General features: G+C 42.0%; 1 protein-coding gene across 2 annotated transcripts in view; it reads left to right on the top strand.

Annotated features, from left to right (window-relative positions):
* The window catches only part of LOC121271624 (protein Tob2-like), a 33,200-nt gene extending 15,207 nt beyond the window's left edge, over positions 1–17,993 (top strand). For both annotated transcript variants that reach the window (XM_041177671.1, XM_041177672.1), the window contains one exon: positions 10,798–17,993. In XM_041177671.1, the coding sequence (XP_041033605.1) occupies positions 10,860–11,777 (918 nt within the window). In that variant the 5' untranslated portion in view covers positions 10,798–10,859 and the 3' untranslated portion in view covers positions 11,778–17,993. The remainder of the gene's footprint in view (positions 1–10,797) is intronic.
* The last annotated feature ends 1,063 nt before the right edge of the window (positions 17,994–19,056 follow it).

The raw sequence follows: 19,056 nt of genomic DNA, 5'->3' as shown, positions 1-19,056 counted from the left end.
TCTTAGGTTTTTAGATTCTAACAGGTTTTGGAATCGTAATCTACTAAATAAGTGAATACAAATTCCTGGTTGGCAGTGACCCACCCTGCTCCTCTTCTGGACAGCACTTGCTTTAGAAATCCATGCCATTTTTAACATTGTGACAGAGCTTAGTGAATCAAATTACTTCTCTTTCACTTTCCCAGAATCAAGTGTAGTGTTGGAGAAGTTGAGCTGTAGTTAACATGATGTGGATACGGTTTTCAGTGTTGGTAAAGTAAGACTAGAAATGGGAAATGTTTCTAGAAATGGAAACGAGTCATATTTGTGATGTATGGGGTGTGGACTAGTTGACCATATGGCTGAACAGGAAAGCTCCTTCAACTTTGGATGCAGCCTGAATCAATGAGCAGCTGGCATGGAGTAGGGTAGAGGAGGCTAATGTATGAACTGCACGGTGGAAGATGGGTTGCATTTTTCCAATATTAAATTTAAGAAGCTATTGTGAAACCGATGTGTTGGAGAAAATCTGTTCCTGACTGGGGTTAAAATTGACCTTGATTTTGTTGAAAATGTCACCCCTCTGTGTGGATGCTTGCATAACACTGTAACTGAGCAGAAAGAAACTGATCACCCTCAGTCCCCATTAACAAAACTGCTTTGCTACAACAAATTGCAATATAAAAATGCCCTTTAACGGGTAAAATATCCCAAGGAGCCTTGGCAAACAAATTTAATAAACAAGCCACATAAGGTGATATACTAGGATAGATGACCAAAAGCTTGGCTGAAGAGATGGGTTTTAAGCAGTTTTTAGAGGAGGAGGGAGGTGGGCCAGTGAAGGTTAGGGAGAGAATTCCAGAGTGAAGATGGAGGCAGTTGAAGGCACGGCTGCCAATGATGGAGTGATGGAATCGAGGATGTGCAAGAGGCTAGAATTGGAGTGTTGCTGGGCTGGAGGAGTTGTTGAAGTAGAGACACGAGACCGTGGAGTGATTTGATATCCAGGATGAGAATTTTAAAATTGAGGTGTTGTCAGACTGGGAGCCAGTGTAGGTCAGCAAGCACAGGGGTGAGGGGTGAACAGGACTCATTTGCCTCTGATTCTTGTGGCTGAGATCAGGAATTCATTGGCAGGGCCTGTTGCAAACAATGTGAAAAGACTGTTCTGCATTCTTTATTGATTTTTTTTTTTTTACTGGCTTCTTTCTTCCCAACGCTTCTCCTCCCACCCCCCAACCTTCCCCCCTCCCTGCCAATCCCTAGAGTACCTCAGTTAAATAGCCATTATTCATGGGAAAGCTGAGTGATCTGGAATGGGAACCATGCTGACATTTCTTTCCCTGCCCCTTTCTCCCCTCCCAACTCCAATTTGAAGCCATTTAGACAGAACAGTGCAGGGAAGCTACAATTTGGAATGTTGTACAGTTTCTCAAGCTGCCTCTGGAAAGCATGAATTGTAATTTGGAATGGGGTATGTGATGTTTCTGCACCAGCCATTAACGTTGAACAAGGGAGGCAGTTTTGTATAGTGACCTTCTGGCCTGGTGACTGGATAGTAGCTCTGAGTTTGTCTCTAACATCCTTGCAGCTGTTAGGCTGGATTCCAGAGGTGGTGAGCACTTGTGCACCACATGACCCAGGTGCCTTGTTAACAGTTTCAACTAATTCTCTCCAAGCTGTGTTAAATGTACAATGTGAGCTTTTATTCAGATCTTTAAATTCTCCTCCATTCTTAATTTCCAGAGCAGATAGGCTTAGTATGCTAAACTGGTTTACGTTTGAAGTCTTGCCTCATTCTCCCTTGATTATCATATCAATATAATGGCTTGCTATAAATCAGCTGAAAATTTCACCTAATGCTGCCTGGAAATGACAAGTTAATTTGAAACTGCAACTCATTGTGTCTTGTTGATGGGTTATGAGTTTGCACCTGCAAGTTTCTCAGTTGATGATTTTCGTACCTTGTTTGTGAGGGAGGTGAAGCTGCCAGACAAAGAGAAAATAGCAGGTGATGTAATCTGGGTCACTCCCATGCAGCTCTAACAGATGCTTGCAGACCAGAATTGGCAGAGTCATGGGGGCAGCTTAATCGACCATCCTTTTGACAGATTGATGCATGGCATGTGACACATGTAGAAGAGAGAAAAGACAACAGCGTACACATCACGGACAGGTAACTTAAAACCTTCTGTACATAAGCAGCAGAGGTAGTCTTCATCCCAGAGGAGAGGATTATAATCTTGTCATCCTTATTTGAGCTTAGTGTCATTTGATGCCTTGTTTTAATGACAAATGAAAACTGAAGACTGATGCTTGGCTCCTATTTAGAACTGTAAGCCCTTGGACTACTTGCTGCCCTGAAGATACAGTATTAATTCTTGCTGGGATACACTTCCATAAGGACTGCAATATGCTAGTAGTTTACACAAAATGGCCAGTGTTTATCTGTGAAGCTAAATGTGCTGTTTGACTATTGAGTGTTACAGAGGAGTTCCATTGCGTCACCATCCGCTATCTGTAAAGACACCCTGAATAGCTATCAAGATTGGTGCCTTACATGATGAGGTTTCAGAAAGGTGTGATTTTTAAAAAAAATATATATATTCTTTCATGGATGTGTCGCTGGCTAGCCAGAATTTGTTGTGCATCTCTAATTGTCCTTGTGGAGGTGGTGGTGAGCTGCTGCCTGGAATTGGTGCAGTCCATGTGGTGTGGGTACACCCACAGTGCTGTTAGGGAGGGAGTTCCAGGATTTACACCCAGCGATAGTGAAGGAACGGCAATGTAGTTCCAAGCCAGGATGGTGAGAGGCTTGGAAGGGAACTTGTAGGTGATGCTGTTCCCATGCGTCTGCTGCCCTTGCCCTTCTAGGAGGTAGAGGTCATGGGTTTGGAAAGTGTTGTCGAAGGAGGCTTGATGAGTTGTTGTAGTACATAGTGTAAATGGTACACAGTGCTGTCACTGTTCGTGGTGGAGGGAATAAATATTTAAGATGCTGGATGTGGTGCCAGTCAGGTGGGCTGCTTTGTCCTGGACGGTGTCAAGTTTGTTTGTGGGAGTTCCACTCATCCAGGCAAGTGGGGAGTATTCCATCACGCTCCTGACTTGTGCCTTTTAGATGGTGGACAGGCTTAGGCGAGTCAGGAGGTGAGTTACTTGCTACAGAATTCCCAGCCTCTGGCCTACTGTGGCTACAAGAATATTTTTATTCTTTCATGGGCTGTAGACATTGCAGCCAAGGTCAGCATTTGTTGCCCATCCCTAATTTACCAACTGAGTTGGTAAACACCATTTCAGTGGACCGGTAAGAGCCAACTACCTTGGCTGGTCCAGCTCTGTTTTTGGCAAATGGTAACCCCCCAACAATGTTAAGTATTTTTTAGTTGATTATTACTTATTGAAAGTTTTCTTTCTCCCTTGCCTACCCCACAACCTAGGTTCATTGTAGCATTCCAACTGGCTGGCTGAGACCTGAATCAGCATAGATTAGAAACTGTGTGGACTGTGTGCAACTCTGTCCAATACAGATGCTATTTGGTTGCAGAAACTTGTAGCAGCAAGTTAAGGAGAACCAGCCTTCGCTTCCTTTCCCAATTACGCTGCTTCTGCTGTATAACTGTTATAGTGGGACCTGTCTTCAGTTAGGTTTTGGGTAGAGTTTAGAAGTGCAAATCATTAAAAAAAATAATATAATAAGTGCAGAGGAAATAAATTGTTCAAAGCTTGCAATACTGACTTCCTTAGTGATTCATTTGCAAGGAGGAGTAACAGATTCCAGGTGCATGGTGTTAGCTGATCTCTCTATTTGTCAGCGATTGATCTAGTGCAGCTGGACTAGAAGAAATGGAACAATCAGCCATGGTTCCTCTACCCTACTTCTGATTGTAATTCAGTGACATCACCACGTTGCTCCCCCACCCCCCCCCCCCCAAGCCACTAGAAAGTGGATGGGTGTAAATGTGTGCTGTTACCTGCCAACCCCAGTGAGCTGGGTTGAGTTTAGCTGTGCCTCCCTTGCCCCATGCTGTTTAAATACCTGCTGTCCCTTCTGAGAGACATGCTGAGGGCTCTTTGTGCTGTTGGCAAAGTGCCCCAGGATGAGTCAGCACCTTTTCAAGAGGTGAAAATTATGCAGCTTCAAAATAATTTTTCATTTTAAAAATGTGATTCAGCTGCACTGAGGAATATCTCACTCGTGTAGAGAGGGTGTGAGCTGAGCTGGAAGTTGTCCCATTAGCTGCCTTTGTGATGGTGAAGTCATCAGCAATATAAATGTGCTGGCTTCGCCATCCAATCCTGTACAGGATGATGCTGCAAGCTATTCTCAGAATTTGCAATTTGGAAAGGAGCTTTGGGAGTCACAAGATGGTAATAGCATTAAGGAAAGACACAGCTGGTCTTGGGTTGCAGTAAGAGCTTAAATCATGGTGGCTTCTCAGTGCAGGTCCAGCAGAGGGAGGGGCATAACGCTAAACATTTCAATGTGACAAAGTGTAGTTTTAACATAATACACTAAGTAAACCCATCTTCAGAAAGGTGGTAATCATGGCAGTGGCCACAGGCTAGTATTGTATTAAACTGCAGATTCTAAAATAGTATTTCTACTTGCAGCGAGCAAACCATATTGATGAAATTAATACAAAGATAAAAACAAAAAAACTGCAGATGCTGGAAATCCAAAACAAAAACAAAATTACCTGGAAAAACTCAGCAGGTCTGGCAGCATCGACGGAGAAGAAAAGAGTTGACGTTTCGAGTCCTCATGACCCTTCGACAGAACTTGAGTTCGAGTCCAAGAAAGAGTTGAAATATAAGCTGGTTTGAGGTGTGTGTGTGGGGGGCGGAGAGAGAGAGAGAGAGAGGTGGAGTGGGGGTGTGGTTGTAGGGACAAACAAGCAGTGATAGAAGCAGATCATCAAAAGATGTCAACAACAATAGTACAAAAGAACACATAGGTGTTAAAGTACCTATTTCCATTATATAAAAAAACATCTTTTATGCTCTCCCCACCCCCACTAGAGCTATACCTTGAGTGCCCTACCATCCATTCTTAATTAGCACATTCGTTTAGATAATATCACCAACTTTATCTTTAACACCTATGTGTTCTATTGTACTATTGTTGTTGACATCTTTTGATGATCTGCTTCTATCACTGCTTGTTTGTCGCTACAACCACACCAACCCCCTCCACCTCTCTGTCTCTCTATCTCTCCGCCCCCCACACACACACCTTAAACCAGCTTATATTTCAGCTCTTTCCTGGACTCGAACTCAAGTTCTGTCGAAGGGTCATGAGGACTCGAAACGTCAACTCTTTTCTTCTCCGCCGATGCTGCCAGACCTGCTGAGTTTTTCCAGGTAATTCTGTTTTTGTTTTTGTTTTTGATGAAATTAATTTTGTGTTGGGGTAGATTGGCATTTGGTCTTTTTCAGCACAACCAGCAGTAATGCTGAGCTTAAATAGGGAGCTAACCCACTCCAATACTTTTTATATTCAGATAAAATACATTTAATGTAATTTGTCTAAAAGTCAAGGGATTAGCCAACAATTTTGTGAGATCTTCCTCCTAGTTGGGCTAGTAACTTATCTATCCTTTCTCCTGTGTATGTCAGTATTTAGTTATTCTATAAGACAGATGCTAGAATGCTCATCATAACTTTTTAGTGATTAAATGGATTAACAGTGAAAGCTTGTGGGGTGCGTTTGTGCTGTGTTGCAACTCCAGACACCACTCTCTCCAGTGCCTTGTCTAGGAGACTGTTGTCATGTTGAGACACTGGATGGGGCAGGGTGATGGTAACTGTAACTGAAGCATACTGTCCTTACCTCATCCATACTTATATTTTCCAGCAGGATTCACAGGACTGATTATAAACTCTGCCTTTTTCTAATCTCTTCCACACACCACCCCTCCCAAGCCCAGCTCTGGGGTAATGAGGCTTATCGATTTACCCTCCTGCTGGGATCAGCTAAATGAGTAGCCTGGGATGGTAGCTGTGGTAAATATTGTGTAGGAAGTGAGGGGCTGTTGGTGCAGAGTGTTGATCTCTTCATGTGCTTTGGTAACATAGCAGCAAAATCTATGCTGCCCAGCATTCTGGATTGAAGAGCATCTGAGACCCAAGTGCTCTCTTGGCTCCAACACAAGTGATTGCAGTAACTCATTTTGATGTCTGCTCAAATCAGACTTTCTACTGTAATTCTACTAGTAAATTTCCCCAATGAGTTTTTGTGCTACTCTCTGCTAACTGAGGACCTTGATGGTAAGCTTGCTTCCAAATTCAAGTCGTGCTGCTCAGCATATATCCACCCAAAAATATCTGTGTCAAAGAAGCAATGTGATTTTGCTCTGATATTTCCAATTGTATGAGCATAATTGAATGTGGCCAGTGTGTGTGAATGATGCTTAAACAGTAGCTGTTCTTTATATGTAAGCTCATAGCTCAGGATGACTTGGGTGCCAGAAGCAGTAGATTTGCACTGGAACTGAATTCTTGATTATTAATTTTACAAACCTCAGTATATATTTCAAACAATATCCCAACCTGGCCTCTGTTCCTGGCAATGGAAGCAGATGAGAAAGAGTGTTGCTCTTTTTTTTTTGCTGAAAAAAAAAGTACTTTGGCTTGGTAAAGTGTGATATTGAATTCAAAGAAGGCCATTCAGTTAGATCATTGCTGCTCTGTACCTCACTCCACGAACCTGTCTTTGCATAATGTCCCTTGATAACATTACCTCAAATCTAATCACCTGTCTTGAACTTGAAAGTTTCAATTGATCCCCAGAATCTACAGCCTTCTGGGGCATGGAGTTCCAAGTTTCTTCTACCCTTTGGGGGAAATGGTGCTGCTTGATTTTTCTACGAAATGGCTTGGATCTATGCCCCCCTCTTCTGGATTCCTCTGCCAGAGGAAACAGATCAGCTGCATTTGCCCTATTGAATCCCTTTATCACAGTAAGCACCTTAATTGGATCACACCTGATTGAACCTTCTAAACTCACTAGAATATAAGCCAAATTTGTGTGACCTGTCCTAATTTAATCCTTTAAACCCTGGTACCATTTTATTCAGTTGTATGCTGTTTTGTCTGCACAGATGCAGCCTTCAGATTTCTGGAATGGGCTTGGGAGGGAAGAAGGGGAGTATTGTGCTCTACTGTGATGACCTTGTAGTCCAAGAGCCCGTGGCTATGTTCCACATGGTGAACAGGAGTTAAATGTACTGTCAGTGATACATTCCCTTCAGCAATTTCCAGCATGGTGTCAGTATTGATCAAGGCAAGACCTTAGCTGATCTCTCCAGCTGCTCCCCCTCTTTTCTCTTTCTGTCCCCCCCCCCCCCCCAAAATTCCTTTTTAACTTGGGTGCTGAGGCCAATTGTAGCTGCTGTGGCTGAGAAGAACAAACTCAACACAGGGTTCCATTGCCATTTAATAAACATAATGCTGAAAATATTGAGGATGTTGCTGTTGGAATTTTAAACAGTGTATAAATATTAATGCAGCCACCAGCGTGACTATTCTCAATTTAAATGTTTAAAAACAAAGTGGTTCAAATGCCCTTAATCTAAGGAAATTAAAAAGAAACACTAATAAATTTCTAATTTGGGTTGTGTGAACAATGACAGCAGTTAAGCAAAGATGTGGGTCTGCATTTATGATTCCACAGGGTGGTACGTTATATTTCTGGGTGCTTACCCCACATCTGGATTCTATTTTCTACTAAATGAATGCCACATATACTCTGTATGGGTTTGGCTTTCCAAGGTGAGCACTTAAATTGCATTTAACTTGGAACTTACTTGCTCAGTATTGCAGTGCCAGTGGCTTAAATGTATTGTTGTTCTTGGCTTGGTAAATAGCCCAATATCCATTTGCCTCATTGTTCTTCAATGCCTAGTTAGATTGAGTAAGTGTAAAGTAGGAGTGTGACCAGCTGCAAGCTGATCAATATGTAGTCCTGATGTGCCATTGTATCACTCGGCTTATATCTAGTCTATTAATACCCAACTCATTACATGGGGAAATTACACTGGTCTATCAGATCTTCCAGTTTGATGCTTTTAAACACTGGCTCTACAACATGCATTCTGTTGTAGAGCACTGCATTCCAGGTGCTATCTACAAAGCTCTTTTCAGCTTCCATGCTGTGAAACCAGGAGTGCTAACAAGTGCAGGCTGTTAGTAATGGTATTCAATGCAAAGCTGATCTGCAGATTTAGTTCAGTGAAGAACTGATGAGAAGATTGCTTTGTGTTTTCTTGCAATTCATTGGATTGCCAACATTTCAAAGCCCACCTGAAGATTTCTTCCCTGATCCAGTCCTCGGATAGTGATGCTCTAATCAGTTGCCAGTGGCTTGGAGAAGCCCTGGCTCCTGAAAAGTACCTCCTATTATCAGTTATTGTATGGCTTGCTGCAGTATGAGGCAGAAAGGACCACATTTAATATGTTAATTTAAAATTTGTTGGGCTATTGGCCAATTGTTTAATTCCTCCTCCTATCTCATACTCTATTCAGCTTTAATATGCTGCCAAGGTGGCATTTACCTTCATGAATGGTATTCTGCCACCTGACTCTACTGCAAGCTGCTCCCATATCGATTCCATTTTAGTGCAGTGTTCCTTTTACGAGCTGCTCCTGGATGACTCCATGGTGATTTGTATGAAAAATTCACCAAATGGAAAGTTGGGAATCTTGCATCATTGCATAGTCCTCATAACTTGTTTCTGATTTTCTTGTGCTGATTCATGAGTGACCTGGTCCCAGTCTCTGTTTGTACTGCACCAGGATCCAGCTTTATAAACCTGGTGTGCACAACTGGATTTTCTTAGCCTGATCTTTGGCAAGACTGCTAGTTTTTCCTGTGAGTTAGAAACTCGCATGGGGAAGGACAGGAAAGAACCCAGCTTGCACCAATATGCTCCTTGGCTGTGAACATATATTTAATCTAGTTCCTTGGAACTGGATGCTGCTGGCTAAAGGACAGTCCATCAGACAGATGGACTTGCAAGATGCAAGCAGACTTGGCACAAGCTCCTTGTGTAGCAGTAGCATTTTGGAACATTGCAACACACCCGTCATCACTACTTGATATCGCCATCTCCTTGGTACAATGATGCACTGAGCCTTCTGGCACCTATTCACACGCTAGATCTTAATATTTAATATAAGCACTACTTACTGCAAGGCCTGATCCAAGGTTGCAGTCCACACAATTGTCCCTTGCAACATCACATCCCTTTGTCAGGCAGAGGAATTTGCATTAGTTAAACAAGTGTCTCTGTTGGGTTGAGTACAGAATTCCTAAATTACTATATGTGCAGCAGCAGTCAAGCAGCAAAATAACATTAATAATCAAGATTTTTGCAAGTTTACTGCCCAGATTTAAAAACTGCCTACTCCTGTCTATTGCAAGTAGAAAATTCTAATTTCTAAGTTGCTTAAATTAAGAATTTGCTGAGGATAAGTTGGCCACTTTGGGCTTAGAATAGTTTCTGCAAATGGAATTTGAAATCTGATTATATGGGAATACGTTCAGTACAATCTAGAATTTAGAGGGAGGTGCCATGTCATAGCCTCACTTTGTTCCAGCTGGGAAGGAGGCCCTTAACCCATTCCCTGAAATTTTACAACTCCTTCAAAGTACAGTGCTGCAAGATGTACAAACTGCTAATTGACTATTTACCCCAGAGGATTTTTTTTCCCTTGCCCTGCATTAAAGCAGTCAGCCTCTGCTTGGTCCTGTCCTGAAAACTTAAATGTATGTCAAGAATATACCATTGATGCCACTGCCTCCTAATTAGTGCTGTTGCTAGGAGTTTCATGAGGTATAATGCTACAACTTGAGTTTTATTTTGTACTATCTTCACTTGAACACTTGAAAATGACCAGCAGTACAATTTATCTGTCCAAACTGGAGCTGAATCCAGAAAGAACACTTTCAACTATATACAGCAGGAGTGTGAAATACTGGTGATTACAGGTCTATCATGCTGGATTGATGTGGTTAAGTGTGTCGCATAACTTCACCGATTAGTATCTGTAGTGGTACAGTATAGGAGGCCATTCATGATGGTGCCTGTGCTGGGTCTGTGAAAGAACGATCCACTTAGTCCCACTTTCCTACCCTTTTCCAATAGCTCTGCAAATTTTTATTCAAATATTTATCCAATTAGGGAGTGCATTTCAGATTGTAAGAACCTGCTGCATAAAATAATCTCCTCTCGCCTCTGGTTCATTTGCCAATTACCCTAAATCTGTGTCCTTTGGTTACCAATGTTTCTGTCACTGGAAACAATTTTATCATATTTACCCTATCAAACCTTTCATGATTTTGAACACCTTTTATTAAAACTTCCCTTAACCACTTCTGCAAGGAGTAAAATTTTTCCTGTATCATATTAGTGCCAGCCAACCTAAGCTGAGACCAGTACTATTGGTTTGTTTTCTTTGCTGCCCAGTTTTCCTGGTTTTGTTTCCTTCAGCCTTCCAGAAAGTCATGCAGGATGGATTGAATTGGCAGAGGTGGCAGTGACCTGCCTAGATTTTGTCACCCTGTAGCTAATTTAGTGAGTGGAGCTAATTTAGCGATGGAGACGTGCCCTTCTTCGCTAACTAATTGTTGGTGTCCTGACTGGGACTTGAAGCTAGGTGTGAACCTCCAACCTAATCATAAACTCATTGAGTTATAAGGAGCAATGAGAAGCCACCACGCTGTTGTTTATTAAAGCTTAATGGTTGCACACAGAAAATATACAGTACCAATATATGTGAACTAACTGCTGCTTTTCTCTTTTTTTTCCCCCCAAGGGATTGTGTGAAGATTTGAAGTTCTTTCTACACTGCCTTGCCCCAGTCACCATATATCAAGGATGCATTTGGAGATCAAAGTGGCTTTAAATTTCATTATCTCCTACCTGTATAACAAATTACCCCGGCGACGTGCAGACCTCTTTGGGGAGGAGCTGGAGCGGTTGCTAAAACAGAAATATGAGGGCCACTGGTACCCAGAAAAGCCCCTCAAAGGATCTGGTTACAGGTGTGTCCATATTGGAGAAACTGTGGACCCCATAGTTGAGCAGGCCACGAGGAGAAGTGGGTTGGATATTGAAGATATTCGGGCTAATGTTCCTCAAGAATTAAGCCTTTGGATTGATCCATTTGAGGTATCCTATCAGATTGGTGAAAAAGGGGCTGTGAAGGTCCTCTACATGGATGACAATGAAAACAGTGCCGAATTGGACAAGGAGATAAAGAGCAGCTTTAACCCAGAAGCCCAAGTTTTCACACCGATCACTGATCAGGGCAATTCTTTGTCCAATTCCCCATCTCCATCTTTTGGGAATTCAGTAAGTCCCACCTTCATCCCAAGGTCAACCCAGCCAATCACATTCACCACTGCAGCCTTTGCTGCCACCAAATTTGGTTCCACCAAGATGAAAACTGGAGGCCGGAGAATGGCTCGCTCTCCCACTAATGGCTTGATGAAGCAGAAGGGGTTGTCCACATCAATGCATTCGCTGGTCCTTGGAAACAACCAGATGCCGCCATCCTCCCTTTCTCCGAACGCCAAGGAGTTTGTCTACCCCGGTTCATTGAGCTTGTACTTCGGGAATGAAAACCAGTCATCCACTGGCCCAGCTCCGTTCCCTAATGCCTTTGAGGTACCACCAATCTACAATAACAACAACCTGGGTGAGAAAGCCCCATTTGTGGAAGGACTTGACTTCAACTTGAACACCATGCAGTATCCTAACCAGCCATTTCAGCCAGTTGTCTTGGCTAACTAATATATTTAGTGAAGAATCCTTTCTATACATAGAACTCTAAAAGAAGGCCAACACTAAGATACCGTGTTGAAGAGCACTTTGGGAACAGTTTAACATTAAACCTCCAAACCCCACTTACAGTCTCAACAGTGTTCATCATCTCCTAAGTTTTCAAGTTTTTTTTTGAAATTGTTCAAGTCACATTCATGCAATCCATTGGGAAGTTGTGGGTTTTTCAGAGTTAACGTAACTTGTTTTTTTGTTGAGAATTCTATACTCTTCCCTTGGGGGAAGCAGGGCAACAAAAGTCCATCTAAAAAGTGGAATACTGAAATATTGGAATACCCCAAATTTGAGTAAAATAAAGGTCACAATATGTAACTGGCAGTCTTATCAGTTTTTCACAGCAGTTATATTTGGGGCATTACCTCACACTTGTGCCAGTATTTCTGTATTTAATTTTGCACTGTAGTTGTTAAGTAGCAGCTGGATCAGGGTTGCTAGGCGAACACATTTCCCATTTTTTTTTATTGTTGCTATAGTGCTACAGGATGGGAAGCCATGACTGACAGTTAAGTTTGGCAGGTTCACAGTGAAGCAGAATTCTGCCAAAATAGCATTTTAATGCAATGAGAGAGAGAGAGTGTGTGTGTGTGATGCGCGCGCGTCTGTCTGTCTGTCTTAACCAGTTCGAACTGGTTGTCCAGAGTCTTGACATTCATCCTGTTTGCCCTTGCTTTCCCCCTCCCCTCACCCACTACACCCTTAAAACTCCAAGTTTCGTCAACAACACCACCTCGCTCTGAACTGCAACAAAACCTGTCATCTTGGTGTTAAGGGCTTTGAAGTTCTTCGTCCATGCTAATCTCCTAATTCGGATTACTACTGTACTATGGCAACTAGCAAAAAAATACAATCTTGTGAAGCTGTGGCACGTACTGTGGATCCTGCTATATGGACAAATTGCTACATTGCGTTGTGCTAACTGTTTTAAGTTCTACATTGAAGATCTACAGTACTTTGTGTCTAACTGAGACCCTTCAACTATCCCAATATGCTGCAGGTTTGGTGAAGTGAGCACTTAACAGTTGTGCCAGAAGTAGCTGTTTGAGATGTTATGATGGGGTGTTTGTTTGCATCCTAGATATTGGTGTGTTTTTTTTTCTTTGGAGTACTTTTTGTTTTAAAACCCTGGGTCATCTCGAATATTTTCAGGCTCTTTGAGCTGTGCTGTTCGCTCCTCTTCCTACCAAGCAGAGAGGATGATGTTCCTGGCCTAAGGATCGATGCAAAAAAAAAAATGTCAGATGTTTGGGAGGTAGGAGGGAAGGTACCAAACATGGGGAAGCACATCTGCTGTTGTGGATGCTGTGAGACATTCACTCTGACTGCGTCGTGCAATTGAAATGGTGAATGAGAAAAGATCAAAACCATCAGTGGACTTGAGTAACTGTGCACCCAGGGAATGTGTTTTGTGCTCTTACCTGAAGCTGGTCAGGAACCGTGTTATCTGTTAAACCCTGCTGCACATTGGGTCCTTGCTGCTCAAGCTTTGTGTGTTTAGCTATATGGTAATGTACCAGGTTCACACCATGTGTTCATGTCAGGTGTGTGGGTGGGATCTAATCCTGTAGAAAGGATGAAAGTGACCAAATTAGAGTTGAATGATGCTGTATCCCACCAGTTGTCAGCACCGTTAAGTGAATGTTATGTCCTAAATGTTAGGCATTGAGGTGCTGCATCCTACCTTCAGCTTTCAAATCCAGTATTGAGCTTTTGAAAATAAAGTAGCTGTCGTGTCCCCTTTCATTTGCTTAATTGAATGACAATCTGAGGAGCTCTCTTCCTTTGCCCATAAGGAGTAACAGAATATGCCTGAGGTCAGTGTTTGTGTGGACTGAACCTTTTCAAAAAGTGAATTCTAGAAACTGGTTCACAGCCCTTGCTACAAACCATGCCATTGAATGCCATTCAGTCATATCTCCAACTCCTGAGAACACAGCCCTCTTTCAAAAGATTATATTGAATTTACCAAACACAGTTTCAGTTGTGTTTGTTGTGGTGGCTTGCTGCAGTCTGGATTTCAGAAAGCCCTCAGCAACACTTCAATCAGCTTGCACCTAATCCTGTAACTGGAGTGTCATGCAGTATTATGGGTTGGGTGGGGAATGTTGAAGAAACTAGCTACATCTGTCAATTTTGCACTGAACGTTGATTAGAAGGAACTCCAGAGACATCTGTATCTGAATGCGCTCTAAAGAGCGTTCTATCCAGACACTCTGAAGTGATTCCTGTACTACAAAACCATGAAGCTTGATCAGTCACCACTACAACTGGGCATGAGAGAACATGTGCAGCAGTGTTTACTATCTCCTTGCAATTTACAGAAACAAAAAAAACTTAGGAACTTCAAGCATTGCCCTTGAGACAGTCAGCAATATTTAAATCAATATATTTTTTAAACCTGTCCCAGGTGACCAGCTTGGTTTTTCAGTCCCAGAGATGAATAGGGGATGCCAGTGATGAGATTATCAGTTTGCTAAATATTTTATCCCAATGCTTCAGAGCTTTGCTGATTCATTTTTGCTGCAGTTGCAATAAATTAAAAGGTTTGTTATAAGAGTTAATTAGTTCATTCCCACATGGTGAAGATCTAACTGAGTTATATGCAATATGAATATGCTGGAAGACCTCTTGCTTTTTATAATCCACGAGATATTGGGCATCCTCCATTCACCGAGTATCCTTGACCTTGTATACTAGCTCTTTCCTGCTCCCTGCAAGCCCTATTAAATTATTCTGAGAGCATGGCTAGAATAACTACAGCAAATAGGGTGCTTCAGGAGTAATAATGGTGGGCGAAGTTCTGTTTTGGCATTTGGTATTTGCAAGCCAGTTGTGAATTGTCTGTACTGTGCATTCTGATATGTTGCTGATGCAGGAAAGTTGGGAGTGAGACTTCTGGGTTTGAGCCAGGCTTCATCAGCTTGCCGTTCTTTAAATCACTTATTACAAACCACACTGGCAAAGGGGACGATCTACCCCCAGGCTTTTTCCACCATTGTTCTGTTGGAGGCTATTGGAGATAATATTAAGTGGCTTCTCTGACTTGTTTTCCATCTTTCCCCTTTCCCCTGTGAGAATAGTGCAGTTTCCTTTTGTGTCCCATCCAAACAGTGCAGAAATGGGGGAAATAGCTGGGTCCAGCCTTAGTGATTTGCTGAAACTTGAGACTTATAACCTGCAGGAGAGCAGGAAAATCATAGTAACCTGCCTTTGTTACTCTCCAAAACATAGCCAGTAGCTCTTGGACTTCTAGACCTTTGCTAATGGCCCACTTGCACTGACCACTGGAAGATGCCTGTGTGAGTATCCCTAGCTGACTTGCATTTACTACTTTTGAGGAATTGGCTTACTGTCCAGCTTGTCGCTTCTCTTGCTGAGAGCTGGCCAGGTGCTGTTCAACAGCATTCGCCTGTCTCGTTGCAGTTTGCTGCAGTGCTGGTGTGATCTGCACCCACAAATCAATTCAGTATCCATGACCTAAGTTTCTGTAGGGTACCAGCTACCATCCCCATTGGTCAGTTATTTGTAACTCTGGCAAATAAGTCCAATGTTTATATAATGGTCCTAGCATTAAAATGTTTCTGAAATATTGAATTTCTGGGTCATCAATGCTGCTTTTCAGCCTGGCTTAGAATCCTTTTCCCTAAACACTTAAAAATGAAATTAGCCACTTTTAAAAAAAAACTCTTCATTATGATTGTGATTGTGGGTACTATATTTGAAAAACCTGAAAGGACAGGCTAAGCCTTTTTTAAGTTGTTCCACGTTTCGCCTTGAGTTGTAGTGACAGAGTCCTAAATTTATTAAGCCTTTTTTTATGCACTAAAATGAGCAAGAAAGGTCCCATGCTAGAGTAAAGGCATGAGAGATGGTCATACAAGGAATCCAAAGCAGAATGTTTTATAATCCGCTTGATTACTGTCCCAGAAATTCCAGATTAAGCGGAGTACTCTGAGCTGAGCCATTATAGTTAAATGTATCCATATGGGGACTGAGCTCCACAGCTATTGCAACTTCTACCTAGTCATCATGACTGTCTCCAAGGTGTGCAGAACAAGATGTTGCATCAATGGATCTTTGAGCTGATGTGGTAGTACTATGCCTCTTGCTGTAGTGGTCACTGTTTGTCTTCTCTGTGGCCACCCCCCCCCCCCAGCACTCTCCCCAAACACCCCTTCTTCCAATATAAAACACACTAATTGTTAATAATCACAGATGGATGAAACTGGTAATTGCAGAAGGAAGAATTAGAGTTGGTATCCACTTCCCTGTCCCCCTCACCAAATTTCCTTTCCTCTCCCTGCCACCCAAGACCAAAATGGCTTGATAGCCTGTTCCCCACTGAACTGTTGGGAGTGCAGTGTGAGATGTAGATGGTGGTGTGTAAGCAGCAATGTCACCACTGCCTATATTTGTGGCTACAGTGGTTTAGAAATTTGGGATGAGCACCAACTGTGTTTACAAACAAGGGTGCATTTAAACACTAATCTGGTCTAAGTTTAAAAAGAAAATTGTTGCTGTCTTAAGGGAATACAGTTCTCTCAAGTTACTTCTTGAATTGTTAGCTGGAAAATGATGCACTTTTTTGCTTGGGGGGGTGTGTTAGTGGTGAAGACATAGCGAGAATGGTGGCTAAAGGACTATTGTAAGTTTTACACCCTTCATGTTCTCTTCACATTGAACTTGTGACTTTTTAAATTGAAAACAATCTCTACATGGCCTGCTTATGCCTGCTGACCATTTATACTTCACTGGTGTTTCTCCATAGTCCTGTTGGCTTAGTATTCCAGGAGGGGTAGGGAAGGGTGAGCAAAGTTAAGAAATGGTGGACTCTCTGGCTTTGTGCCTCATGAATTACCATTACCATGTAGAAATATTCTGCCCTGATTATCTGGGGTATATGTCTGTTTCAAAGGGGCTACAATTGGGTTAGGATAACAGCACCTCAGTACAGGGCAACCACTTAACCATCCAACAAGAGGCAGATTTGAACTCCAGACTTGAGGGCTCATGAGTGAAGTCATAGCTTAGGACCAACAGCAGCCCTCTTTGATGTTTCTGACCAAACCTTTCTCTCCCCCTCTCTTCCCCCCCAACACACATATACACGCATACTCTTGCAATCTTCAAATGAGTGGTGATCACTTTTTCCAGGAATCTCAGTCATTCCGACATAATTTCCGAGGGCAGAAGAGGACTCGTTTACCAGAAGCGCTCTTAGAATGTGGAGCCTCTGACTCGTCTGGCCGCGATGGTGAGTTAGTAACCATCTGGGGCCATGGGGCCAGTGAAGCTCTATGTAGCCACTCAGGCTGGTGCCAGTGTCAACAGAGATTTCTTTCTCTACTCATTATCTGAAGGATCTGAACAAAATTTAAGGCGGGGGGGGGGGGGTGGTGGGAAAGAATACCAGCTGGGAGGTACATATTTGGTTTTAATTTCTGAATGACTACATGGCATCCCTCTTTCATGAGGTTTCTGAGGTGGGGTGGGGTGGTGAGAGAAGCTGATGATTTGTAATTTTGCTGTTTTGAGTTTTTTTTTTGTTTACCCTTCCCCCACCCCCGCCCCCCACCCCAACACCCTTTTCGCTTCCTCCCCAAGTGTTCTTCATTGAGGTGATGTGATGTATTATGCAGATGTTAGCCTTTCTTTACTTGAACATTAAAAACACTGCTTGGTTTTATTTTTTATTTTTAATGAATTTGGCACTAACCGATCGGAATCTTAAGTTTCCTCTTTTTCTTTTGGTTTCCTTTGCTTGAATGATTTAAGATGTTTGTAAAGGTTAAGAGTATATATTTCTAATGTACATTGTAATTTCATTTCAGATTTCATATGCAACAAATTATTTTTTCAAAAAAAATTGAAAACGCAGAGATATTGACATTGTATGCTTCAGAAAAAAGAAAAACGATGGCAGGATTTTTTCAAATTATGTACATTTTACTTTTTCGAAAGGAATGGTTATTTTCTGTTAAGGAAAGCGGATGCAAATAATTCCTTTATTGTAGACTGAAAAATATCCCAATTTTCTACTTTGGAACATTGTGCAATACTTGCTTGATGCTAAAATGTTTTTTGCAGATTTGTTGTAGGTGAGGTCAGAGCTGTATAGTTTATAATGTTCCGGATCTTTTTTAAGTTTGTATTAAAAGCATGAAAATTGGAGCTTCTTGTGTGTAGTACCTTTTTTAATTAGTTTAAATTGGACAGATTGTTTAAGCAGTTAACCTTCCTGCTAGGCACTAGGTCTGCTTTGCTGCAGTGCAACATTGAGCCAAACCAGAGTTCAAAACTTGATGAGATACTGTTTCATCCCTGGAGCTCTTGGAGCTGTGATGTGCGCCTTCTGCCATGAGCTGGTTCTGACTGACACAGCATGACCATAACATGGCAAATATTGTAGTCTTGGCAACTTATAAAAACATTGCTTTGACTGGTCATAAGTCTTCAGAACAGAATCGATATCTTAATTGATCTGAAAATGGGTATTGTAACTTGAGGTCTATAAGAATGTGACTGATGTGTTGGAAATTAAAGCAAATTCTGTACATTAATTCATGATGTGTTCCCCAAATCCTAGCTGCATTGCTGTTGGAAGGTGTCTGACAGTTGCAGGCACCTCCTTACAAGACAAGAAAGAAAAGAGGTTTTTGTTTATCGTGCATGCACTGGTTGCTTGCAATTGACTGTAATTAGGGGTAACGGAGAAAATACTTGGGTGTGTAACAACTTGCATTTATGGAGGGTATTTAAAGTATTGAAATATCTCAAGGCACTTCACAAGCATTATCAAAGTTTGGACACTGAGCCACCGAAGGAAGTAAGACGACAAATGACCAAAGGCTTGATGAAAGAGGTAGGTGTTTTTAAAGGCACCTTAAAGGAGGAGGGGTGGAAAAGTTTTAGGGAGGGAATTCCAGAGTTTATGGCCAAAGCAGCTAAAAGCGCAGCCAGCAGTGTGGAACGATTAAACTTGGGGATGTGCATGATGTCAGAATTGGAGGAGTGCAGATACATACCCAAAGGCAACATTTGGTGTAACATACCAGCATGTGTTTCTCCAATAACTGCTGAAGAAAACAAATTTATATTGCATTTGCCTCTTGCCATGTTCAGCTCTTAAAACTCCAATGTCCTGCACTGTGGCCCTTTTTTCTATATAAAATTTCAACTCAAAAGAGCAAAGTTATTTCCAGTTTTGATTTGGTTTTCTGTTGAATGCTTGTCA

Source organism: Carcharodon carcharias, chromosome 31, assembly GCF_017639515.1.
Source record: "Carcharodon carcharias isolate sCarCar2 chromosome 31, sCarCar2.pri, whole genome shotgun sequence".
NCBI lineage: Eukaryota > Metazoa > Chordata > Chondrichthyes > Lamniformes > Lamnidae > Carcharodon > Carcharodon carcharias.
The sequence above is the reverse complement of the archived record's forward strand: the minus strand, read 5'-3'. Positions and strand labels throughout refer to the sequence as shown.